General features: G+C 38.8%; 1 protein-coding gene across 1 annotated transcript; it reads left to right on the forward strand.

The window, feature by feature from the left end:
* Window positions 1–2,858: 2,858 nt before the first annotated feature.
* On the forward strand, window positions 2,859–21,401 carry LOC142101558 (pinopsin-like). Its single transcript, XM_075186004.1, has 4 exons — window positions 2,859–3,263; window positions 9,834–10,162; window positions 17,700–17,933; window positions 19,983–21,401. Exons 1-4 carry the CDS (start codon window positions 2,918–2,920, stop codon window positions 20,196–20,198), a joined length of 1,125 nt encoding a protein of 374 aa, XP_075042105.1. The 5' UTR covers window positions 2,859–2,917; the 3' UTR covers window positions 20,199–21,401.
* The last annotated feature ends 5,265 nt before the right edge of the window (window positions 21,402–26,666 follow it).

Consider the following 26,666-nt stretch of genomic DNA (forward strand, 5'->3'; position numbering starts at 1 on the left):
ATTTTTCTGAATTTGCACTACAAAGTGTTTGGGGTCTCATATACACCCCTATAAAAGAACTGATTTTTCTGAGTGCTGAAATCCTAATAATATAGCACTGTATTTTTCTGAATTTGTCAAAATGTTGTGCAGACTCATCTGCATCACCACTGGGTGTCTTGGGAAAGCTAAGTTTTTTACTAGCAGCAATTTCGAGAGAAACTGAAGGAGGAGACGTCATTGTGTCATGTACCACTTGAGTTGTCAGGAGCTCATTGCATCTCTTGAGATATGGGTCAGTTGGAAAGAAAGAGAAGACATAGATCTTAAACCTAGGATCAAGCACAGTTGCCAAAATGTAATGATTCGATTTCAAGATGTTGATAACTCTTGGATCCTGGTGAAACTAATAAAGTACTTAATCTACAAGTCTAACATAATTAGCGGAATTGCTTTGTTTCATTTTCTCCTTCAATATCTCTTGCTGCTTTTCAAAAAGTCTAATTAGAGAAATCACTTGACTCAAGCTAACAGTGTCTGCACTCTCATCACAGGTGACTACTTTGAGTGGTTTCAGCTCCTTGCACAACATGAAAAGTATTCTCCACTGCACTAGACTAAAGTACATTCCCCCTAAATTCTATTCTTCTTGCAGTTGCCGCATTCTCTTACATGCTGTTGAAGAATCACGAAAATAACCCTATATATTTTGGGACACAGACAGCATCTCCTGCATGTCATTGTCAATTTTTAAAAAGTTCTGTACCACCGAGTTGATTGTGTGAGCAAAACAGGGAATGTGATGGAATTCCCTCCGCTGTAATGCTCTAACAATATTGGTGACCTGTGCCTTGTCTCGTCTCTGATAACCACCTCTCACTCCCGCCTCCAAGACTTCTCCCGTGTTGCTCCCCACTTATGGAATTCCCTACCACGCTCAATCAGACTTTCCCACAGCCTTCAAATCTTTAGATGCTCTTTGAAAACCCATCTCTTTTTCAGAGGTGACCTTATCCTCGATAACACTGTTCACATTAATGCACCCTCACAACTATCCCAATCTCCACTCTGAGCCACACTCGCTCCTCTTGTTTCAGCTGTGCCCTATTCTCTTTAGAATATAAGCTCTCTATTGAGCAGTGTCCTCTATACCCCTTGTTTTCAGGTCTCCATTCATTTTGTCTGTTCTTGTTTTATGTATGTCTTATGTATGTCCTTGTCTTCCCTACTGTACGGCGCTGTGGAGCACTGTGGTGGCTTACAAATCTACAATAATAATAATAATAATAATAATAATAATATAATATGCCTCTTAGTGAAGCAGATGATACACAGAGCAGCCTGCCTCTAAAAAATGTGACATTCTTGGGTACATACTGCTACTGTCCCTGCTGGTGAAGGTGAATCACCAAACCAGCAGTGGCGGATCCAGGGGGGGGGGCGATCGAGGCAATCACCCCCCCTAGCAGGGACTTGCTGCCGATGGCTGCACAACATGTGCAGGTCCGTTTGGCAGTGACAGTGTGCTGCCCGGCTGCTCTGATTGTGTTTAAAACACAATCATAGCAGCCGGGCAGCACACTCTCACTGCCGAGTGGACCTGCACATAGTGTGCAGCCGCCGGCAGCCTTAGATGTCAAAAAGGGGGCGGGGCCTAAATCGCCCCCCCTAAATCGCCCAGGGTATAGCAATTTTTTAGATCCGCCCCTGCAACCTAGTGGGCTGTCACAGTCATACATTTCTACAAACCTTCTGGTAGAGGTGAGGAATAGCTTTTCTAGTAATGTGGTGTGATGGAATTTTGTAACGGGGACAGAAAACCTCAAGTAACTGTGTAAAACCAGCTGCATTAATAGTGGATATTGGACGCAGATCTGATACTAGTATAGTCGCCATGGCGTCTGTGACCCGCTTTGCGACTGGGTGACAGCTTTCACACTTGTTTCCTCTTGCAAAGGATTGTTTAACAGTCAATTGTTGTAAACTACTAGTAGTCTTCTTCTTGGTCTGCTTCTGGGTTGAAGATCCACCCCCAGCAGCAGTGAACTCGCTTCAAATGGTGTAACATGGATGAGGATCCTAGATGGTTAAGGTCCCTACCTCTACTGAGTGTGGCTTTAATATGTTACAAATGGTTAGACAACTGTTGTCAGGATTTGTGTAAAAATAATTCCACACATAAGAGGTGGATTTATTGGTCTTATGCTCAGGCATGACAATGACCTTCTTCTTATCACTGGCAAGAACTGTTGCAGTCTTTGTTTGAAAGTGTATGAAAATAATATTGTGACCTGTGAGGTGGTCAAAATTGACTGCAAATGACTTGAAATTAGTGTTATTGAGATTAAAAATAATAATGTATCGGGGGGGGGGGGGAGCAAAATTATGTCATTTTAGAAAAAATAGGGATTTTAGAAAAAAATAGGGATACAAAACCAAAACCAAAACACACAAGGGCAGTTTTGCCAAAACCAAAACACGAAGTTAATTCATATCCAAAACCAAAACACCTATAATTAGATATGTATTCTGGTTGAGGTTAAGCCAAACAAACAGCAATATGTCTCGGTGCCTGCATAGGCTACAAAAAGTAATTTAATCTTTATGATTAGCTTTATTAACTGAGAAGTGATCCGGAGCAGAACACATACAATCCCTCCTATAGCCCCATTAAATGACTCAAGGTTGCTCACAACTCCACACACCTGCAGCCATGCAGCTGCAGTGCCCTGTATACACATCTCCCACCCTCCAGCGTCATGTGGATCTATAAGCGAATCCTACACAAAGGGGGAGTTGTATAATAGGTTCCCTTTATCTTGAACATTCCGCAGTACATGATATAAAATGTGTAGCGCCTGTCATGGGTTGCACTGGTACCTGGCCCCGCGCAAGTATCCAAACAAAGCGGAGGGGGAACTTAAGGTGATCAGCGGAGATGGTGCTTGGTCTGCACAACGACAGCGTGTTGTTTAATGTCAGCCTAGGTGACAGCAGGGGCTCAGCAGTGGTCGGGCTCAGCAGGACAGCTCACAATGTAGTAGCTGTGTGTCTGGGCTGTATCCTGGTGCTGGGATCCCTGTACAATTCTCTGGTGCTGTTGATCTTTGTGAAGTTTGAAGCTATACGGACCCCCATCAACATGATCCTGCTGAATATCAGTGTGAGCGACCTGCTGGTCTGTGTCTTCGGCACTCCGTTTAGCTTTGCAGCCAGTGTGTCAGGGGAATGGATGATTGGGCAGCAGGGCTGCAAATGGTATGGCTTCTGCAACTCCTTGTTTGGTAAGTATTCCATCATTTAATACACCTACTAGGGTTAAACTCCTTATTATACTTGGCTTCTATATCATCATTCATTTATCCCTTAATCCTCAACTTATTATAGGTGTTTCACTTCCCTTTTACGCAGCATCTTAACTTTCCAGCTATATACTTTCTTCTGTTTCATCATTCTGTGTTTTGTATATTTCTTCTCTATTTATACATTTATATCTCTTACTCAACCCTGTTGCCAAGTCAGTTCTTTATATATTATAAATATTTGAAGTAGCTATTTTTCATGGTTGTTATCGGTGGTGTGACACAGTTTCAGAAGTGTATATGGCTAATGTTTAAATAATAATAAATTTAGTAAAAGAGTGCTTTTAAATCTCACAGTTTATAATGAGCATGTAAAACTGTGTGACAAGGTCTGCTGAAATACAATGTATTTTCTTTGGAGAGCATTTTCTTATTAAGCACTTGAGACACTTGTTCAGAATGTTACTTTAGTGTTTTAAATAGTACTGGAGTGATGAATGTGCTCTGTGATATCCTCCTTGTTTTAATCATAAAAGTAATTTATTTCAATTTAGAACAATTAGACGCTGTGCATGGTATAAAGGGCCCCTATGTGACACCACCATAATCTGTATGCTTATAAATACATGGAAGCATCATATCTTACTTATGTAATGAGGGAGCAGGGTGTAGAGAAGATTTGAAAACTTTTCTTTTTTATCCCATCAAGAGACTTAGGGGTATACTTACTAAACTGCGGGTTTGAAAAAGTGGAGTTGTTGCCTATAGCAACCAATCAGCTTATTGCTGTCATTTTGTAGAATGTACTAAATAAATAACTAGAATCTGATTGGTTGCTATAGGCAACATCTCCACATTTTCAAACCCACAATTTTAGAAAAATATACCCCTTAGTGGAAGTGACACCAAATGAAAATATGGTTAGCAGTCACTCAGGTTTATTATTGAACTGCACTATCTTTAATTCAGTTTCCACCAGTTTTTTTTTTGTTATCACTTACAATAAAATTGGTTTAGTCCATTTTTAAGTGACATTTTTCAGACTTCACTTTTGTTTCTCTTCTCCTAAGTTGTTTTGCAACACCATAACATGTACTAATTGTATTCCTCCTTTCAATAAAACTTGGTCAGTGTTTAATTCTTCATCTTGCCTTTTTGACACTTTATCAGTAAATAATAACACGCAGGTTAAATTTCCACCTGAGGTTACGGAGCAGGGTAAGCACTGCCAAAAAAAGTGCTCTGGGTGCCTTTTCACTCAGCCTCAGAGTCCCCTCTCTCTCCAGTGTGTGTACGACTACAATTAATGTGGAGCCCTTCTTAAGCTGGGTATATACCTATGCAAATATCATGGTTCACGACTGTTTGTTTAGATATTGCAAGCATATGTACGCTCCCACAATCATGTTTTATCTGACCAAAACACATTGTATCTGTTTATTTGGTTTTATAAACTTCCTAAAAATCACGATCAACAGTCTATTTTCAGCAGATGGTTATAAGATATAAAAATCCCAGATCTGAAGGTAAATTGTGTAGGTGGTTATGCATGAATTGTCCTGCTCAACAGGAACTTCAATCGTTAGCAAAATCGTTAGAGACATTGCACTGGTGTGTACCCAGTTTTACACAAATTGACATAAACTTTTGCATATGAGTTGTTAGCACTTTTAAAGACAAAGGGCCTGATTCATCAAGGTGTGTAAATGACAATTTTCTGCATATCATCAGCATGCCCAGAACCAGACGATACACCACAGAACGCAGCCACATTCAATTCATATTCGACCGCAAAGGACACTCAATACAGCCTACAATTTCAGGGGGCAACGGGACGGGGAAGGGCCATTTGCCCATAGTCAATGTGCAGTAAGGGCATGCCAATCTCGAGCACACACAGCAGCATCCGCTTTAAGGTCTGGGCATCTCTCATATACTTCTTTTTCATCCTTATCTCTTGTTCCAGCAAAGTCTAAATGCCGCTTACCAATGATGACACCTGTGTATGCATGCTATAACAGGTGTATGCAATCAGTAGCAACTGAAAAAATATTTCTTATGTAGAGTAGACATTAATAACATCCTAATGTATTTCATGGAGAAAAAAAGAATGAAAAAAAAACCACTTTATTTTTTAATGTTTTGTCATTAATGCCTATATTTTTAACAGGTGAAATTAATTCTATATATTTTTTTTCTGTGTGTTCTTTTGAGAATTTATATTCCACATAGGTATTGGACGCATCCTGCAGTGTATTGTGTAATAGGACAGACCTACACCTGTATTCATCAGCGCACGCATCTTTAGATCCGCTCCTTGTTGAATTTGGGCACGCGCAGATCTGTTTTATGTGTGTTCTGTTACAAATGCACATTGCGCTCAATATATGTACCTTGATGAATCAGGCCCAAATAGTGTTCTCTTTTAAGAATTATTAGGTCCATCAACAAGATAAACAGCACAATTTCACATCAAGACATTAGAATGTTCTAAAATAATTTCCTTCATTTTGCTGCACAGACAGCTGCCTTTGGCTGGGTCATTATATGTACACTCTAATACAGAGGTTATAGATTGTCTAGGTTTCCCCTTTTACCAAACATAACAGTGTCATTGATTGAGAAAAGCACTTTGCATTGTTGCAGATGATGAGGCAGCCATCTTGGATGTGCTCAGCTGGTATTCCATACTTGCTAACTCTCCTGGAATGTCTGGCAGACTCCAAAAATCCGGGTAGGTCTCCCAGACTTCCGAGAGAGCAGACAATTCTCCCACATCCTGCTCACTTCCAAGGGAAGTGGGCAGGATGAGAACCTCAAATGACGCCCCCCTTGCGACAAAATATTGATTTCATTGCTGGGGACAAGGCCAAAATGATGTGATGGTCAGAAAAATCTTAAATGTAACTAAAAGGGGAAAATAACTGCAGGGCTTCTCCTCTTCTAAAGGTTCAAACTAATTTACATCATATATATATATATATATATATATATATATATATATATATCTATAATCTAAATGTCTAGTGGCGTGTGTTAGTCTGTCTGTGTGTGTGTGGAAAAAATAAAACCAAACTGCAGCGCCACCTGCTGGGCGGAGTTATACACTGACCTACTAAATTCTTAGTGTGTGTGGAAAAAAAAATTCAGAAAGGGCTGAAATTTGGTATACTAAGATGTTTTTAATTTGTTAATTTAATTTGTTAATTGTTAAAAGTGTTTATAAAAATTTTAAAAAAATATATATATATTTCTTGAAGGAGAAGTGACAGTTGGGAGTGGTTGGTGGTTGCCGGGGGTGACAGTGGGGAGTGGTTGGTGGTTGAGGCCTGAGCTATGGCCCAAATGCATGACAAGAACCTTTTTAACACCACCTTAAGTAGCTTGATTTGGCTAGAATGCATGAGTATCATGCACGGGTTAACTTGTGTGTGTGTGTGTGTGTGTATATATATATATATATATATATGTATATATGTATATATATATATATATATATATATATATATATATATATATAGCAGAAATACTATTAAAAAACCCACAGTGTATTAAAACACATAATTTGCATATATAAGGTTGTACTTTTTAAGCAACCTTTAACCACTAGCTTCAGTATTAGCAGATAAATATAATATGAGCAAAGGGTCTTGTAACAGTCAATGGGAATTGCCAGTGTAAACCACTGGTATAAAGGAGCCAGGTGTTGGTATGTCTCTATCCACTTCAGAAACAAAGCAGTTCCATACGATACTCCAGCATCAAAGTATATATAATAATCCGTCAGACAGTTCATTTGTCTCCAGCACACTCTGTCCGGATGAAATAGTCCAGTCTGCTTTTATCACAGAGGCGATCTGTAGCTCAGTCCAATTAATAATCTCCTCCATGCTTTTCAGTACACTTAATTCTTTTCTCAGAACGATAGTTGAGATTTAAGTCCTGCCTGTATTTAAATAACCCTCGTCCAATCAAGTTCAGGCATTCATTGATTAACATCTGATATAACATTATTTAAGCAACACATGTGTTTCGTTTGCCATGCATGATAAACATACTTAAACGCACTAATAATAAAAATATCTAATCTACGTTTCAATGAATCCGACTTCTTAATTATTCTGGTTACAACCAGAGGTATGTTATGTAAAGTAGTTAAACATTCATCATACACAATGTGACATACATAATACAATATAATTAAAATGTTATTCATGGCAGGATTAACAAACTTTATTGTTTCAATTAAATTAATTACTGTCTAAAAACAAGTTTTAACCAATAAACTTAATAATAATATAAATATCCAATTTTCAGTCTATTCAGGACTTTATAAATGTTGACATTTTTAAGTAATTAATCAGAATATACATATAGACTGAAAGTAGAATGCTGGGGACAATTGAACTGTCTGACTGATTGTTACACATTCTAGGATCCTGGAGTATAGCGTGAAACTGCTTTTTTTTTCCTGGAGTGGTGAGACTTACCAGCACCTGGTTATTATCAGCAGGAGGGAGAGTTCTTGTAGAATACTTACAATGCATGCAGTCTTTCCTTTTCCACTTGCTCCTGAGATACCGATGAGTTACCTTGGCAATTACCATTGATTGTTTCAGCATAGACTCTCTGCTCATATTATATTAATCTGCTAATATTGATGCTAGTGGCTAATTGTTGCTTCAAGAGTACAAACATTAATATATGCATTTTATATATTTTCTTTTAAATGTTATTTTTATTGTGGTGTAGACTATTGGAGATTACACTCTCTCCACTGTGAGCAGTGGTATAATAAGACTAATTATAACATTTACATGTACTTATTAAAATAAGACTAATTATAACCTTTACATGTACTTATTATGCGTCTAAGGTAATCGTGTTTCTTTTCTGGCTGACATGTCATTACATATTTTTTTGTATTAACAAAATTGCTTTTGTGCAACAAAATACACACTGCATATTAACAACATTATTTTGTGTGATAAAAATCTTAGGGGCATATTCAATTGTTGAATATGCCCACGGTGTTAAAAGTATTACCGTTATTACGGTAATACTAAGCTGGATTTCAGCTCGCAGCTCCCTGAGCCGCGAGCTGAAATCCAGCGAGAAAAGTACCGTAATAACAGTATTTACGTGCACTATTACCGTAATGATGGTAATAGTGTGCGCGCCGTGTTACTTTAGGCAGTAACGACAACAATTGAATATGCCCCTTAATGACTGCATTGAAAATGTATGTTGCAAACTATATTTTGTATCATAAGCCCTATTTTCTATCAGAAAAAATTATTCTGTACCACAATCATCTTATTTATATGGATCCGCAGCAAAATGTTGGAGCCAATGAAGCAGTGTCTATCAGGAGAAGGGCCATAAACAAGTCATAAATATATGTTCACAGTCTGAAATCTGTTCAAATAATTATGTGATGCAATTAAGGCTATGGACCCAATATGCAGACTGAGGTCCACAAAAGTGCCATAGAAATGGACGTGCAGAGCTGGGACTACCAGTTGGTCATCCCTGTTTGGTCATTATATTGTCTCATTAATATGTTCCCTTTTGTTAGGTCATAAATAAACACTTCAGACTCATGTCTTGCTCAGAAAACTACTTAGAATGTCCTTCAAACGTAACCTCAAAGACCAATCTACTGTATAACTCACATTAATAGGTGCTGTATATCAAGGCTGTTTGTAGCTTGTATCTTTCATCTTACTGCACACTAACTATCAGATGACCAATCCTCAGCGGATGAATGGTATTAGAGATAGTCCTTGTTCCTTCTTTCTACTCTGGAGACTAATTACCAATGTTCTCAATTGCAATACTATATCAGACCTGTACAAGAACATAGTGTAACATGAATGTGATGTATCTCACTTTTGTCATTTAAGTGGAAACATTTAACATAAGTCAATATTCGTGAACACAGATATAGACAAAACCCAGAGGCTTAGTTTGGGCATTTTGGTTCCATGGGGCTAGATTTACTAAACTACAGGTTTAAAAAAGTGGAGATGTTGCCTATAGCAACCAATCAGACTCTAGCTGTAATTTTGTAGAATATACTAAATAAATGATAGCTAGAATCTGATTGGTTGCTATAGGCAACATCTCCACTTTTTCAAACCCACAGCTTGATAAATTTACCCCTTGGGGTCTGAAGTAAATAAATATACCCCATGGTAACCAACTTGTCTCTAAATTACAAATGGAAGCAACAAGGCTGCTGGATCAGTCATCTAACACCAGGGCTAACCATGGCACATGCTCAGTGTTTCTATCATCCCTGGTGGGCATAGTATAAGGTGCGCTCTTTGGCAGAACCGAATTGGGGCATGCTAATGGTAGGTAAGTCAGCATACGACAGGGACCTGGGGCAGAGTCAGTACATAATCTTCAATTATTTACATTATTCTCTGTTTAATTATCACTATTGTTCTTTTCATGTTTTTCTTTTATTGTTGTGTATTTTAGGAGTGTATAGTTTTCAGAAGTGTTGCTACTCTTAATCAGTTTGTGTCACATGTTTCATTCTAGGTATTGTGTCCCTGGTTTCTCTGTCCATGTTATCATATGAGCGCTACCTTACAGTGCTGAAGTGTACAAAGGTAGACGACTCTAACTACAGAAATGCCTGTCTGTGCATTGTTGGATCCTGGGTCTACTCTCTGTTTTGGACAGTGCCGCCTCTATTTGGCTGGAGCAGTTATGGTCTTGAAAGCTCTGGTATCACCTGTTCTGTAGTCTGGCACTCTCGGTCACAGAACAACGTGTCCTACATTATGTGCCTGTTCCTGTTCTGTCTGGTGTTACCTCTACTTGTCATGATATTTAGCTACGGGCACATTGTCAAAGTAATCCGAGGGGTAAGTGCACTTCTAATTTACCTTACATTGTGATTTCATTCAAAAGAAGGAAAAGGAGAAATATGCTATACTACTGATATTACCTGTGGTTTTATTAGTTTTCTTTAAAATATCAAAGGATATTTGAGCACACATTTTGTACAGAAATGACCACACAAAATTCTCCACACAATTCAACATGCAAAAGGAAAGAAGTTTATTTATTTATCTGCTGCCTTTTTCATAAGGTTCTAAATCAGGTATTGCAGGCTGTTGTGTTCGGGGGTCACGTAATGCCCTCTTCCTCCTTCTGGGTGGCCCATTGGCCTCTTTGGGAATTTTCATTAAATGCAGCCTGTGCTCTTCTATTAAACACTAAGGGGCCTATTTCATACATCCTAACGTTCCTTTCTTGTCCTCCAGGAGGGGATGGGGTGAGGCCAATCACTTCATTTTGGCCCCAAGACAAAATCAATATTTTGTCGCAGGGGAGGGACAAAAATGACGAGATTGGCCGCAAATCGCGTCATTGAGGCTCTGGGCAGGCTGCAGGAAAATGTCCTGCTCTCTAGAATTCAGGAGTCTCCTGGACATCCCGGGAGAGTGGGCAAGTATGGCCTATTTATCAAACATTTGTAGCCGTTAAATCCTGTGAAAACGTCCATATGGGCAAAGTACATCTGTAAGGTAAGGTTCTAAGTGCACTTTGCCCAATTTAAAAAAAAAATTAAAAATGCACGCACAAGTGCAATATATGAAAAAGATGGTTTTGGTGTTCTCTCACCAATTAATAATTAAGTCATAATTAAGCTGTATTTTGGGAAAAAATGGAAAAGTTGAATTTAATCAATGGGTTGGTTGTAAAGTTGTAGAAAGTTGTTCTTTATTGTGATGCCCAGCGCGCCTCTTCAGGTTTTTTTCCCCCTACCCACAAAGCTATGCACTTTCAGTTTGTGGTGTGCACAAATAAGCTTCGGGAATATGGTCCAGAGATTTTTACTTATTGAATACTCCACTCTGTTATATGTAATTTGATAAATCTACATGTTATCCATGTATGATAACTTATACATAGATAGTAAAATATTCTTCTAGCTTCTCTTGTAGCTCCATAAATGTAGGCGACCATATAAAGCTGCATATACATCACTATAGTATATTCATTTTAAACAGCAGAACAATGAATCACTTTGGCTGCCATAGTTGTTTTATACATAGGGACTCTGTACACTATAAAACTATTGTTTTATTAGAGAAAAGAGGAGAATGAGAGCTGGGAAAAGATAAACAACATGCTTTATTTTTTATGAACTTTTTTTTTCTTATATTCTTATTATTAAATTATTTTTTAGTAAGTGTTGCTACTCTTTTAACGACATTGTTTGTCACGTGTTTAATTTTAGGCATCGTGTCCCTTGTTTCTCTTTGGGGATTGGTGTCCATGTAACTAGAACAACAATAGCTGCTGTCTATGAATTTTATTTTAGTTAATAAAGATTATTTGCCTGTTGTAAATTTTCATCAGTTTAGAAATGCTCTAATGCATCATGAGCCTAAAATTGGTGTATTACCTGTATAACGACTAGGTTAAATGACATTTTCATATGTGAATAATGAAGATGGAAGAAACATCCTTTTCCACTTACTTACCATCACTTTCCACTACAGTTAGAAAGTAAAGTTTAATGAAATAAACCAGATATATCACAACCACAGGTTTTAAAGAGGTACTATTGTAATACAAAAAGGTAAAGTGATAAAGCATTGCATTTCAGTTATGTCTGTTGTGACATCACTGATAGTGTCTCAGGGTATGAATCTACCAATGTGAGTCTGTATAGAATATTACACTGGTGGAGCAGTCACACAAGCACCGAATTTACAGCTGCCCAAGAGTAATGCAATGAGCAGTTAGGATGCTATATTATGTGATTTCTCCCAGGCAGGATATGGAAGACCTGCATTTTAGTGCACAATGTAATAAATAAATAAAAATACTATGTATAACCCAAAGGAAGGTTCTATTCACAATAATTTTGAACTTATTTTATGTGTTTGCTGCCTTCTGGTGAAAAAAAAAAATAAGCATGTTGTGGAAATACAAGCCTTGGCCTTGGCATACCCTGCCACCACAGGTGGGTTGAACAGTTTGGCATCACCCTATCTACTGGCATGCTGGAGATTTCAGTTTACAAGTATCCTCCCCTACCTCTAGGGGCAGGCTGGGGGCAGGGGAGTATCTGCCCCCAGGGCCAGTCCCATAGTGGGCTACCTTAGGCTGGGTCACTGGGTCACCTGCATTTTTCTTCCGTTTAAAATGTTCCTGATAGGCTGATAAGCAGAATCTGGTCCCCCCCAGGCTAAAACTTGCCAGGCAGTCCCTGCCTACCTCTCCACTTATAATTTGGCATGCATTCAGCGAAAGCTATAATTAGTTGTTTTTTTTACTGTGTTAGAATAATATTACAGCTCTTTGCTAAGTAGTTGAAGGATATCTCAGTCCAAAACCGAACATTCAGTATTTTGAGGAGTTGACACCTGTTAGACCTGTTTAAAACAGTCTGATCAATAGAGGTATGGAACAGAACAGCCTGGGGCCATTGGAGGCATTTGGTAGATCTAGCAAAACAGAGCATACTTGGTAGGTAAAAACATTTTATTTTTATTTTAACTCATTCAACTTCACTCCAGTCATGCATTTCACATTTTGGGTAGGGATCACCTGCCTGTCCCTAGGGGCTGCAGAGACAATGATAGGTTGAAATTTTGTTTTCAATCATAAAACAGAAGAAAAATAAAAAAACATTTATTACAGGATCTTATTAGTATGAAATAAAAAATAAGTTGACAAACACAAGTTATTTTAGCTGTATTAATTAATTTATACACATTGATAGACACGTTTCTTGGCCATCCCGTTCCAGCCCTTCTGTGTATTGCTCCCATTTTCCCTGATAGGACAGAAGAAAACTCCTTAATTAAATAACACGCACCCCTTACCCCTAGTCTAAGTGGTAAATGTATCAAGCTACGAGTTTCCGGTGGGTTTGAAAAGTGAAGATGTTGCCTATAGCAACAACTCAGATTCTAGTTATTTAGTACATTCTAGAAAATGATAGCTGGTATTCTCTTACAGGCCGGCAGTAGGCCAAGGCAAGGCGTGTTGCGATGGTGGTCATTAATGTTGCTGCCAACACTTGATATCTGTAATTTAAGTTTTGAGAACTTCCCAATGTTTTGTGACCAGCTTAATGGTTGTACCCCTCTTCAAGATGGGGGTTCCGGCTCACTTTCCGGGACTTAGTGGCAGGACTTAGCTGCACAAATATTTAAAATAGTCAGCTGAATCAGCTGGCTCAGCGTTTGGTTTTTGCTGTCTATAAGCATTTGCTGCTGTTGTGATATTGTCATTCTGCTCTACTTTTATACCTTCGCATTGTTATACTGCTATATTGTGGTAATGTTGTAGTGATAGGCAGTTAGGCGATTTCACTGTTATGCTGTCTGGTGATCAGATATTCCTGTTGTGGATAAGCTCAAGGAATCTTTTAATATGGAGGCTAAAAAAAGAGGCGATCAAAATGTTGCAAATAAGTAAAGATGTTTTGCCTTTGCATAAGTATCTAATATATAAAAGCCTAGCGGCGTCTGTTAGTGTGTGTGTGTGTGTGTGTGTGTGGAAAAAACTATTTTCTCAGAAAGGGCTCATCCAATTGACCTGAAATTTGGTATACTGACATTATTTGACAAAAAAATTATAATAGTGAAGTCAGTTAACTTCCATCATCCCCCCTTCCCCCTGTGGGAGAGGTAGTAAAGGCTGAATTTACGAGTTGGGGGCTCAAACTCATTTTCGTGAGGTAATTTTACCTCTTGAACACACATGCTGTGTTAGTGTGTGTGTGTGTGTGTGTGTGTGTGTGTGTGGAAAAAACTACCGGGTGACAGAGTGCTCAAGCTGCAGCGCCACCTGCTGGGCGGAGTTATATACTACACTGACCTACTAAATTCTTAGCATTATCTAATATATAAAAGCCTAGCGTAGTGTGTGTGTGGCGATGAAGATGACAAGAACCTTTTTAACACCTTAAGTAGCTTGATTTGACTAGAATGCATGAGTATCATGCACGGGTTAACTTGTGTGAAATAATTATTTAATTTGGAAAGACAAAAACCTGCTAAGAAGGTGTGCTTGTTGGCACTAATGTTGCTGTTCTTCAGACTTAAGGAAGATGATGTAAAAGATCTGGTTTTGACTCCGGCAATGAATGAAGTTTGCTTAAGCATGGAGACAGTTTTGCTAATTGACGATGCAGCAGCCTTTAGAGCACTGATGGAAAAAAGGATGGAGACGTATCTTAAAACATCATTTTCTGTCACTAGATTCTCTCTGTACACCTTCTGTTTCTTTAACTTTAGTGCCAAACTCATTGACCATATGGACTGAAAATGTGGAGCAAGATCTCAGACCAGAAGAATGAGGATTATTGTAGGACTGATGGAACTAAAGTTGTCTGCTGGGTTTAATTATGCCTATGGCAATTTGTACAGATGCTACATTCTAGAATGTGTTGGGTACAATGCTCTTCCAACCTTCCAAGGTAAGTATCTTTGGTAAGGAATTGCACAATTTTATCTGCAGGCTATCTTGAGGTCAGATGCATCCTCAGCTGAAGAGAACCAACAATCTCTACCTCCTATGCACTTACCGGGTCCGGTTCTATTTATGGAATCTGCCTATTGATTCTTGGGACCTTGCCTGGAAGATTAAGTCTCTTGTCTGTCAAGTTGGTTTCCTGTCTTCTCTAGTGTGTTTCCTGTGAATCTCTCTCCAGTGTTCTGCCTGTCCATGCCAGTGTGTTCCTGGTTATTTCCATCAATGCCAGAGAGTTCAGTATAACTCGCTATCCTGCAGATACCTTAACATCCCCGCCTGTTTCTGTCTTACCTCCTATACCTCTCCATAGGACTGCAGCCTACGAAGCTACTAAGCCCATACTTGTGGGGGTTAGTGGTGAATATTTACCCTTGATTAGAATCCACAACTCCATTCCAGGTAGTGTCAAATCACTCTGGCTGTTTGAATCCAGATCTTTCTGCGCGATTCCTGACAAGTGTATTTGCAAGAGCCACTTGTGTCAGACATCCTTAGATTCTTGAAAGAATAATGGGGAAGAGGCTATATATACAGAAATCAAAAAGTTAATTGAGACCTTCTGTTAAAATATTCATTACCTTTAGTCTTAACATTAATAAGGAACCTTATTAGCCATTATATGAAGTCACTCTGTGGAATCTTAAAATTATTTTTCTATTTACTGTCTTTTCGAATAACATTTTAGGCATTTTCATGTTGTTCTCTAGCAGCTATATTTTCTCTTCACAGAGTAGTAATGGGACTTGTGGTCAAAATTTCCTCTAAATTACTGATGTCTTTCCATTTCAATCCATAGATTAGTTTACTTTTTTCCCCTATAACCACATAATGGAGAGGAAGAGAAGTGGCTACATTATATGTAGCTAGATGCCTCAACATATATATAGGGGCGACTGAGCCAGTCAGAATCACAGATAGACTGTTCATACTAACCACACAAAGGATGGAAAAAGGCCAAGCAGGTTCTGCTCCAACAATCACTAGATGAAGAGTAAAAGCAATCCAAAAGCATACGGTTTAGTGGGCAAGAAGCCTCCAGAGGGTTTAAGGGCACAGTCCTTGAGCAGCATGGCCAGATCCTGGACCAGGGTGCTTTCAGAGGTGATCAGAGGACTCCAGGAAGAAGCTCTATACGAAACATACTAGGTGGATCAATTTGGATTTAGTGGTGGTGATGGACTACATTATGCTGCTATGGCCATGTGAATAAGCAAATAACACTATGGTATAAATGTTCCTCTGTAACAATAACACTAATATTGCAGTGAAAAAAGCTCTTATTAGGGAATTATACTCATTCAAATGGCTGCAATTAATTGCCCCTGAATAGTTAGACAAGGTAAATGCAAGCAAGGATAACAATACACCAAACTAATGATATACAGTATACTTGTAGCCTATTAAGGAGAGAAATATAACTGTGACACATTACAGCTAATCACTGAGTAAGAACCAATGATTTAGCAGCCACCGAAATAGTTTATAGACACTTACAGTGTACGTATGCGTTGTTACATATAGTTTTTTAGTTTGCCAAGGTGTGAATCTATACAAGAAGAAGATGCCAGTGGTGCCCACCAATAAAGAGGGTACATGAGGGCCTGGTTGGGATGTATTTATTTCAAATAAATGTATTTTTAAAACGGTGTGTGCGTATTATTTACATTTTTCCTAGGTGTATTACAGGTCCCAGTGTGCCCTAGGTGCCAAGCAGCCATGGGAATGCTGGCACTTATAGTACTACAAGCACAAGCATGCCCAAACATTTAATGACGACCTGGGCATTCTGGGACCTGTAGTACACCACAGACAAAATGGTTAATTAAAGCTATTTTGTTACCTGGGGTGTGGGAATAGTCCTAATGTTTTTCAGTTAAACATAAGGGGTTGGGGACCCGCATTTTTTTTTGTTATCACCTCAGGGATCCAGCGATGTGCTGACCGGCCTAGGGCTGGATTGGCACTATGGCAGGGGAAACCTCACTATGTTTGCTACTATAGTGACAGCAGCTGGTACTGGTAATTAGTATTCTGTTTTGCACATAAGTTAAATACTGAAAGTTTTTTCATGTAGCACACAAATACTTGATAGCTTATTTGTACACTGAAATTTAAAGTTGATATTTGTGTGTTACATGAAAAAACAGTCAGTATTTGACTTATGTGCAAAACAGGATACTAATTTGCACCCCTTGCATTGAAACATGGTTTTGTCCAGGAGACTGAAATAAGAAGTTTCTTAAGTTAAGATCCTTAATGAAACAGGCCCCTGATTCCTAATGTTGATAGGGCTACTAAATATGTAACTTCATTAGGTGTGTTGGCCAGTTATAAAGTGTAAATATAATTTTTAAAAAATTATATATGCATTTTTTCTCTGTGTAACTGCTTATAACGACTTATTGGTAAGTCATAAGCAAAGAACCTTATTTATCCTTATATTTTGCTGGTATTAGTTTGAGACTGGGCCACAATATTGGCTTCTTAGTTGATGTAAAATATTAAGTATTGCTCTTTCATTCCAATAGATGGATAGCACAGTGGTGAAAATGATCATGAACTATGAATGAATACCAAGCCCTCCATCCAATTTTGCTATGGGACCTGGAGAATATAGCAACTCCGGGCCACATAATAAAATTTGGGGGGGGGGGGCTCGGCGATGATAATCCACCACCACGAGGCCTCTTTACTCTACTGAGCTTACCCAACAAGAAGAGATTAATAAAAATAAATACTCCAGTAGAATAGATGTCCACAGAGCGCATGTTGTGTAGTTACAAATATACATTAGGTGCGAAGGAAATATACATCATTGGATATGTTCTGTATCTATTAGAGTGACTGGTTCCCAGCTCTGAGTTATAGACTTATTCAAATGATTTCTTCTTTTCTTCACAGATGTGCAGGATTAACCTGACAGCAGCTCAGAAGAGAGAACACCACTTACTGTTTATGGTGCTGTGCATGGTCACTTGCTATCTCTTCTGCTGGATGCCTTATGGTTTAGTCTCTTTGATTACAACATTTGGAAAGTCCGGAATAATCTCCCCCACCGTCAGCATCATACCATCTATTCTGGCCAAGAGCAGCACCTTTATTAATCCTCTAATTTATATATTTATGAATAAACAGGTAAGGATTTGTCTGATATATACAATTCCGAGGACTAAGTGAGCACCTTGCTTAAGGCTAAATGAGACAAGCATAAGACAACATATGAACGTCTTTGGAGGTCAATTTAATAAAACATTGCTGTTCCCATGATCAGTGCACTGTGCCCCTTCAATCCTCAAACAGCCCTAACGCTAGACAGCCTGTGCTCTGTAACAGGGAGGGGCCTCTAAAAGAGAAAACAGCACAGGGCCAATCAGTGTGGAGCTGGTGCCCCTACAGGAGGGATATGGATGTAACAAACACCTTGTTCCCCCACAAAGAGGTTACCAGCCCTGCTTTGAAATAAACTGGAGCTCTTCCCAACCCTCTGGGCTGTGGCGGTCAGGGTAATCATCAAGATTGGGAACCCTGTAGCGTCAACTTTGCCACCCCAGTGGGCCCAGTATAATAGCAGTCTCTAAGGCCTTTGTCCACTGTACCAGGGAAAGCTAAAAGTAGACACATACCTGACTTTCAAATAAAGTTAAATTAAACAAAAGTAATTAATAAATTAATTAAAGTTAACTTAATTAAAAAAAAATCTTGACCCATCATGATCTATTTGGAAAAAAATAAGATTTGTCAGCCTACAAGGAAAATAACCCAAAAAATCCAATATATCCCCATTAAAAACAATCCACTGGTGCATCAGTCAGTTGGGCTTTATCTGAGTGTTTTTCCTATTTGGACAAAAATGTATCAATAAACAATTTTTTTTTATGTGGACTATAGTACCTTGAGTAAAAATCAATTGTTTTATGCAAAGGACTCTGGCAGAGCCACAGAGGTACTTTCCCGTTCTCACACATTGACACACACACACACACACACACACACACAAAAACTCACCAGTCAAAAAATTGAGAAAGATGAGAAAATATTTGTGTTTACTTATCTTCAGTTCTGATGAGATGCAGACCGGCCTCTATCACTAAGAGGAGTCCCTGTAGTCCATTACTAGACTTCCAGGATAGCTAGGGACAGACTGGTGGTTGAGATACAATCTTGTCCAGGATATCTACTCACATTATTTCTGAGTCTGCACCAGTTACATTTAGTTGAGCATAAAACAATGCATGTGATTGATAATGACCTTAACACACAATCAATTATTACACATGACTGTCCAGTCCTATTTGCATGTAGCATGCACACAGTTCAACAAAGCAATTTATGGTTGTGCCTTGCAGAAGCTGTTGCAAGACATTTCAGGAACCCATGCTGTCAAATAAACTTTAAGATCAACGTCTATTTTTATAGAGAGAACAAGAAAGAAAATAGTATTTTTAAAGTTAAATACCCTTTAAAAGGATTTTTTTAAGGAGACTTTTATTCAATTAAACTTTATTGGAAAATGTTGTGTGTTTTTATTTTACTCTTGTGGTTTAATGGGCAGGATCTTTACTACTGTGTTTGCAAAGTTCCCATTCTCAGGGGTCCCAATCTTGGTACTTATCCTGGTACCTAGTTCCTGGAGATAGGCATGCTGTTTTTGTGCCTTCATTAATAAAGCAAATTCTAGCAACATTTATGAAGAGACAGGAAAAGGTTTATTCAAAAGAGAGATAGCTTTAAACTGGTAGGAGGTTGGTCTTTTATGTTGTGTCTATCCTTTTATATTTGTGAGATTCTCACTCCTGTGTCTCCTAAATCATTCATACTCCTGCCACAGGGGGCACTGTTGCTACCTCCTGTGCAGAAAACTATGACTGTAGCAGAAAGTAGGACAGGTGGGTGAATATCTCAAACATTGAAGGTCTTGCTAGTTGGGTGTCGGGGGGGGGGGGGGGGGGGCTTTCTGGTAGAAAATGTGCTAGGGCGAAATTTGTAATAAAATAAAATATTGCCCCATATAAACACCTAAAAAGTCAAAGAGAAGCTTACCACAGTACAAAAGTTGTCTAGGGCCACATTTTCTATTTTACTTGTAAGTAACAAAATACTTTTTTGTTTTAATGCTTAGTTTCTCTATTTGTTCTTGATGAATATATATTATGGGATGTTTTTTGCTTGTTTTTTGCATTCCAGTTTTATCGGTGTGTTGTTGCTCTCCTGAAATGCGAATCACAGCCACATGACAGCGAAATCACATTTAATTCCCGACACAGCAAAGAGCTACCGATTAAAGAAAATGACAAGAGCCAACGCAGCTATCACCAAGCACTACAGATAAATGAAACAATGTCTTTTCCTGGGAAGCAACAGAAATTGACTCTTGTAGTTCACTACATAGATTACAGATGAGCGTTAAAGTCAAACCACCGGCTAGATAATAACAAAATTGTTATATGGAAAAAGGGTCAGCGTTTGGAAAAACATTGTTTGACACGAGTGGGTACTTGGGCGTCATCACTTGACTCATCAGAGTGGGACCATTATCACTAATGAAAGGCTGAAATTTGACGTGTATTGTATTTCTCCCCACACTATTACAAAGAAAAAAAAATTGTGTTCATATAAATAAGATGATCGTAATAACTATCAAGGATAGCAAAAGTGTCAGTCAAGACAACATTCCTTAAGTGTGGAAGATTCATCACTAAAGCAACTAAGAAACAACTTGTTTAAACCCAAGTTGTCTCTGTATGTAAAATATATTTCAAAACATTCAAAGTACATAAGTGAAGATGTGACCACGTATTGACAGAACTTAAGGTTTGTAGAATGGCGGATTTCGGGGTTGAGAAATTTCCTTGGCACTCTGCACTTCCTCTACTCTCCCTTGAACAGAAAGTTTCCACGTTCTGTAAAAACTTTGAAAGTAAATATGGAATGGTTAACTTCATCCAGATATGTAAACATTACCCAGATAGCTATGAGAATTTAAGGCAGAGACAATTTCAGAAAGACATAAATAGTACATTGATTGCACGGCAGTTTGACAAGGCAACGAGTCAGTTTTGTTAAGCCCAGTTACTTAAAAAATGTACCAGGAATTGATTATATTTTATATAATAAATCAATGAATGAATCAATGAATTGAAAATATATTATGTTTGTATTATCTCATCATGCATTTGGTATTTCATTACTGTTGGGCCAGCTGTGTGAGTTTTATTTGTTTGTTTTTTAATTTGTTTTCTTTAACTCTAGAGAGATGATACAAATTTTGTTCAAATTGAAGACTTTACAGTGTTGTACTGGGGTGCGAAGAGCCTACCAAGCTATATAGGTGCAAGAGCAGGAGCCCATTACTATGCAAAATCAGTATTACACGTAGCACACAAAACTGATACCTTAAATAAACTTTACAGTAAAATTAAAACATTTCAGGAATGTTCTAGATATATAGAGTAGAGCTGTCCGCTGACCCTGTGTTTTGGCTTTAGATGTGGCTTTGATATTAAAACATCTTTATGTTTTGGTTGTGCCCCAAAATCATGAAAGGTTTTGGTTTTGAATCTGGATTGAAGTAAAAATTGTGAAAACGAGGTAAAATTATGTGATATTGAGCTATTTTAGCTCCTATATTACTATTTACAGTCTATTTTCTAATGATCTCTTCACAGCTGTCCAAATTTTCACCAATTTTGGTCAAAGTATTGGTGCTGACCCTCTCCAATGTGTCACACATGGTGCCTAACAGTACCTACTTGAAGTATCTTCTTTTTTTAAAATGAAAATGTAATTCATGTAGAAATCTTTGATAAGGATGATGAGAACATTGATACCTGTCACCATTGAGCAAGATGACCAATGACCACCGTTATTCAAATTTCCATGATTCATTTGTTAACATCTCTATCTATTCTCCAGTTCAAAATACAAAATGCTGGCTTTTGTGGGGGCCCAAACAAATCAAGCACTTCAACCACAAAGTGTCAATCCCTGTCGCTGAAGTGCTTGGCTTGTTAAACTATGTGCATGTCCTTTCCAAGGACAATGCCATCTTGACTTGCACCATTTAACATTGTGGCCTCTCATGTTTTACATCTCTATTAATGTCGCTGTCGTAGTTGAGGTCTTGTGTCCACTCTTGTCTTTGGATTTTGTAACTCATCGTTGCATTTGCTTTCTCCATTTCAAAAAAAATAATTAACCCAGTCTATATGGTTCTCTAACTCATCATCATCATCATCATCATTTATTTATATAGCGCCACTAATTCCGCAGCGCTGTACAGAGAACTCATTCACATCAGTCCCTGCCCCATTGGAGCTTACAGTCTAAATTCCCTACTATAGACACACACTCACACACAGAGACAGACAGACAACACAGAGACAGACAGACATAACTCCATAACGTAGCATAAATTGTCAGCCATCATATCTCCATCTATACATGCTTTCCTTGCCAGAGCCAAATTCTGTCCTCTTAATTTCTCAGAATGTGCATTTTCAATTGCAATGTCTTGTCAAGACAGATGTTTTTGGCAACCAAATCTGCATCAATGTCAGTTATACATACTTGTGTGGAAAGGCCAGCTATTGGCCTACCTGAACTGTCTGTTTTTACATTTATATTACGATTCACTAATATAATATATATAGTGATTTTGGGGTAACTTTGTGGTCTTGGGGCCTGATTCATTAAGGATCTTAAATGAAGAGGATCCTTAGTTCAGTCTCCTGGACAAAACCATGTTACAATGCAAGGGGTGCAAATGAGTGTTCTGTTTTGCACAGAAGTTAAATACTGTTTTTTCCTGTAACACACAAATACTTGATAGCTTATCCCCAAAATCACTATCCTAAAAATGGTGGCATACACAGCATTAGCATCCAAGCCAGAAAGGCTGTCATTATATCCATTTTCAAACTGAGCAGTGACACAATTTAGTCCAAAGGCAGCATATAATTTTATTTTTATGCGGATGACCTTTTCAGTCTTTAGACTATATTATATGTCTATTTATTAAAGCAAATTAGCGATACAATGCTGCCAAAATTGATTTTTTAAATGTGGGATTTCCACCTTAACTTACCTTATATAACACCATACAATTAGGAGTACGCTGGCTTTTCTACCCAATGTATAAGATCTGTCCCCCCTCTAGTGCTCATTACTGTCATGTAGCTGAGAAGAAAATTATCTTCCTATGATTGTAAGTACATGTGTTTAGTTAGTGCCAGACAGACAAAATGTTTATTTTGAAGTTTAATTTATGTTTTTCAGCTTAATAAAACTGTCTGAGGGCATTGGTACCAAAACCTTGAATTTGTGTGACTTCTCTGCTGCCGTACACTATCATCTAATCCAGGAGATGGCAGATGGCACCTGTTCCCTAAACCCGGTTACAATATATATATATATATATATATATATATATATATATATATATATTTATATCTATATTGTAACAAAGGGAAGCATTTAGCTGATAATATGCAGAGTAAGCATGCAAGCAGAGTAACATGTTTGTGCAGCAATGCACCTATTTAAAGATAAACTGGTTGAAGACATATGTGTGACAAATAATAGTTTAAAGTTTGGTTTAACTTGCATGCTTTGAAAGTGTATTTTCCCACAGCAAACTGACAGGGTGTCTGCAGTCAGAGCAAACAGAGTAACTGATGGGAGTTCCATCCTAAAGGGAAGGTGAGTGTGTTATCTGCCCATCAAGCTAGGGCTGTGGGAGAAGTGTCATGTATAAAAACCTTGTTAGTTTTACTGTTCAGGGTGACTGAATGCTGGAAAAGCTGGCTGGTCTTTGTCTAGCCGGTGTTTAGGGTCACAAGAAACTGTTTGGAATTTGCATGGTGTCAAATACCTTTACCATGCTGACAGTAAAACTAAATTAAAAAAAAGCAAAAAGTTGTTCAAGTGTGTTTCACCAGAGGTGTGTTCTTACCCCACCCTCCACCCAAAGGAAAACAACACTAGGGGTCTTCCAAAACACCATGGGTGTTGATAATAAACTTTAAATTGAAAGTTCAGTATATTTGGAGAAATTGGTGTTTGTAGAACTACAAACACCAGCATACCCATAAGTGCCACAGCATGCTCGCACTTGTAGAACTACACGCACCAGCTTACCCTTGTATCCAAGGCTCACTGGGAACTGCACCTGTAAACATACTGTAAAATAAGCACCGTAAACAAAAATAGTTTATTAAAAGTAAAAACTCCCCACACACCCTTTTTTTCCAATTTATTGCTCACTTAAATCTAGGGGGATCTTCTTAGAGCCAGTTGACATTATGACAGGGGGACCCCATGCTATGGATTTTCAGCTATGATGTCACCAGCCTAGCTTGTCATAGTTTAGTGCTGATAGCAGGTTTTGTGGGGGAACCTCACGCTGTTTGCCCCCCTGATTTTGCCGCTACCAGCCTAAGCTATGATTTCCTTAAGCGCAGTTCACCCAAACCGCAGCTTTTCATGCGATTATTTGTGCAGGGTTCTCTCATCTCCTTTTTCCACCACTTTTAACTCTGCTCTACAGCTACTCTGTCCTCCTACTTCTTGAGCCTTTTGCCCTCTGGCTCCACTTCTGTATTTCTTTGCACCTTTTCAGTTGCTCTTACCTGGTAGCTGTGCCCTCACTCTTGGGCACAGCAGGCTTCCTGCTGGGCCGACTTTTATTCATCCTTTCTTATTAGCTGTGCGCTGAGCTACGTTAATTATAATGATGCTTGTTTATTGTACCTTAATGTTATACCTTGAACTGTCCTACTATTTGTCCCTGTACAGCACTGCGGACACTTTGTGGCACCTTACAAATGAAAATTATTAATAATATTATTATTCTGCAGTAGAGTAAAAAGTCAGGAGGCACTAAGAAATAGAGCTTGAGTTATATATTTGCTCAATATATTTTATTTTAAGTGTGTTATATGGGGTGAATATTCAAAAATACACTTTTAGATGTTTCTTCCCATGCAGCTGAATCTGAAATTTCCAATAAATTAATTTGCGAATTAGCATTGATTATAGCAAAGTTCTGTAAAAAAAAATGTCCACAGCAGAATCAGACCAGTCACAGCCAATAAGAAAAGAGCCAATCACACAGCAACAGCCACTATCACAGAACTTTAACCAGGGCCAAATTAAGATTAGGCTCAGTTGGGCTAGTGCATATATCAAACATATTTTTTTTCATCAGCACAGAAAATAATGTCATGAAATGAAATGTGTAGTGTAGTAGCACAATATAGTGCCACTATCCTACGCATATAACACACTTGTCAAGACTGCAGAACTTTCTGTGTAAAACGTGTGGCTAGACATACTATGCAAGCCAAGCCCTGACCATGGATCAAGACTTCTGTCAACCACAGCAATATACTTAGTATGGAGTCATTGTACGTTATTATACAACATAACCATTCCAACTTATTCTTTTGTATGCACAGAGGCAGGCCTGATCAACCACTAGGCTGATCAGGCTGCAACCTGGGGAGCTGGGGGGCCGCGGCGCTGTGGGTATTTTTTTTTTCCATTCATTTTTTTTTTTCGGGGTGGGGGATGGGGGGTCGTCGTAGGGGAAAGGGGGGCGGGGGTGGAGGTGGCGATGATCAAAGTCATTGGTGGTCAGTGGTCAGCAACAGGCAGCCAATCGCTAGGCTGCCTGTTGCTGTGCAGCAGACAGGAAGCAGGAAGTCTTCACTTCCTGTCTGCTGATCTGAGGGGCTACGCTGGTCAGCACAACTACAGGTAAGTTAAGGGGGGACTGACATGCATATCTATAGGGAGGGAGAGAGGGGGCTGTCTTACAAATCTATAGGGTGAGAGAGAGGGGCTGTCATACAAATCTATAGGGTAGGAGAGGGGGCTGTCATACAAATCTATAGGGTGGGAGGGGGGCTGCCATGCAAATCTATAGGGAGGGAGAGAGGTTGATATGTGTGAAGGAGGGCAGAGGAGGGGGGCTGATATATGTGACTGGGTGGGTTTTGATGTGACGGGGGGAATAGCTACAGAGTGGAAATAAGAAAAATGGCTGCAGGGGGGATTGATGCAGGGTTGGAGGTAAGGAAAATGGCTGCAGGGGTTAAAGAAAATGGCTGCAGCAGGGGTTAAGGAAAATGTCTGCAGGGGGTATTTAAAAAATAGAGCAGCTTTGGGAGGCATAATCTCATGATTGTGTTGCAGTTACATGGATGTGGTCTGAGCAATCACTAGAATACTAAATATAAGTGAGATGGGACTGATAGATGTTTGTATTTGATTGACCACAAATGTTCAGATATTGCTTATATATGCCTGTACAATGGGGTGCTTTTAGCTGGCCATAATGGAGTGTTTTGTTTTAACTAAAGGGCCTAATCATTCAGGGTTTGTTAACATTTTACATTATAATAAATTTTTGCATTTTCAAAACAGGACGCCAACTTTCCAGAACTCAGCGAGAGGATAACAAAGCTGCAAGAGAGAAGAGAAAGAACAGGTAAGAGACAATGGCACAATCTGTCTAAATTTGAATGCTGGAGCATACAACTGAACAGTCATATTCAGGAGTGTTCCTATACACCTATATATTTGGAGGGGGGGGGACTCTGCTTGTTTGCCTGTGACCCTTACCTCTGCCTGGTTACCGGATTCTGTTTGTACACCTGTTGCCCTGAACTCTTCCTGGTCACTGGACTCGGCTAGTCTTGCTTCCTTGGACTGCCTTATGCCTCTGACTAGCTGGAATCCTGACCGCGGCCTCCCTAATCTGGTGCCTTGTGCCTCCTGGCAATTGGGTAACTTAATCTACTTGTTCCTGCATTTTGAACTGTATTTGACATTTGAAATCATTGCTTGGAACCTGTTGCTTCTGTGGAC

The sequence above is a fragment of the Mixophyes fleayi genome, chromosome 9 (assembly GCF_038048845.1).
Source record: "Mixophyes fleayi isolate aMixFle1 chromosome 9, aMixFle1.hap1, whole genome shotgun sequence".
NCBI classification, from domain to species: domain Eukaryota; kingdom Metazoa; phylum Chordata; class Amphibia; order Anura; family Limnodynastidae; genus Mixophyes; species Mixophyes fleayi.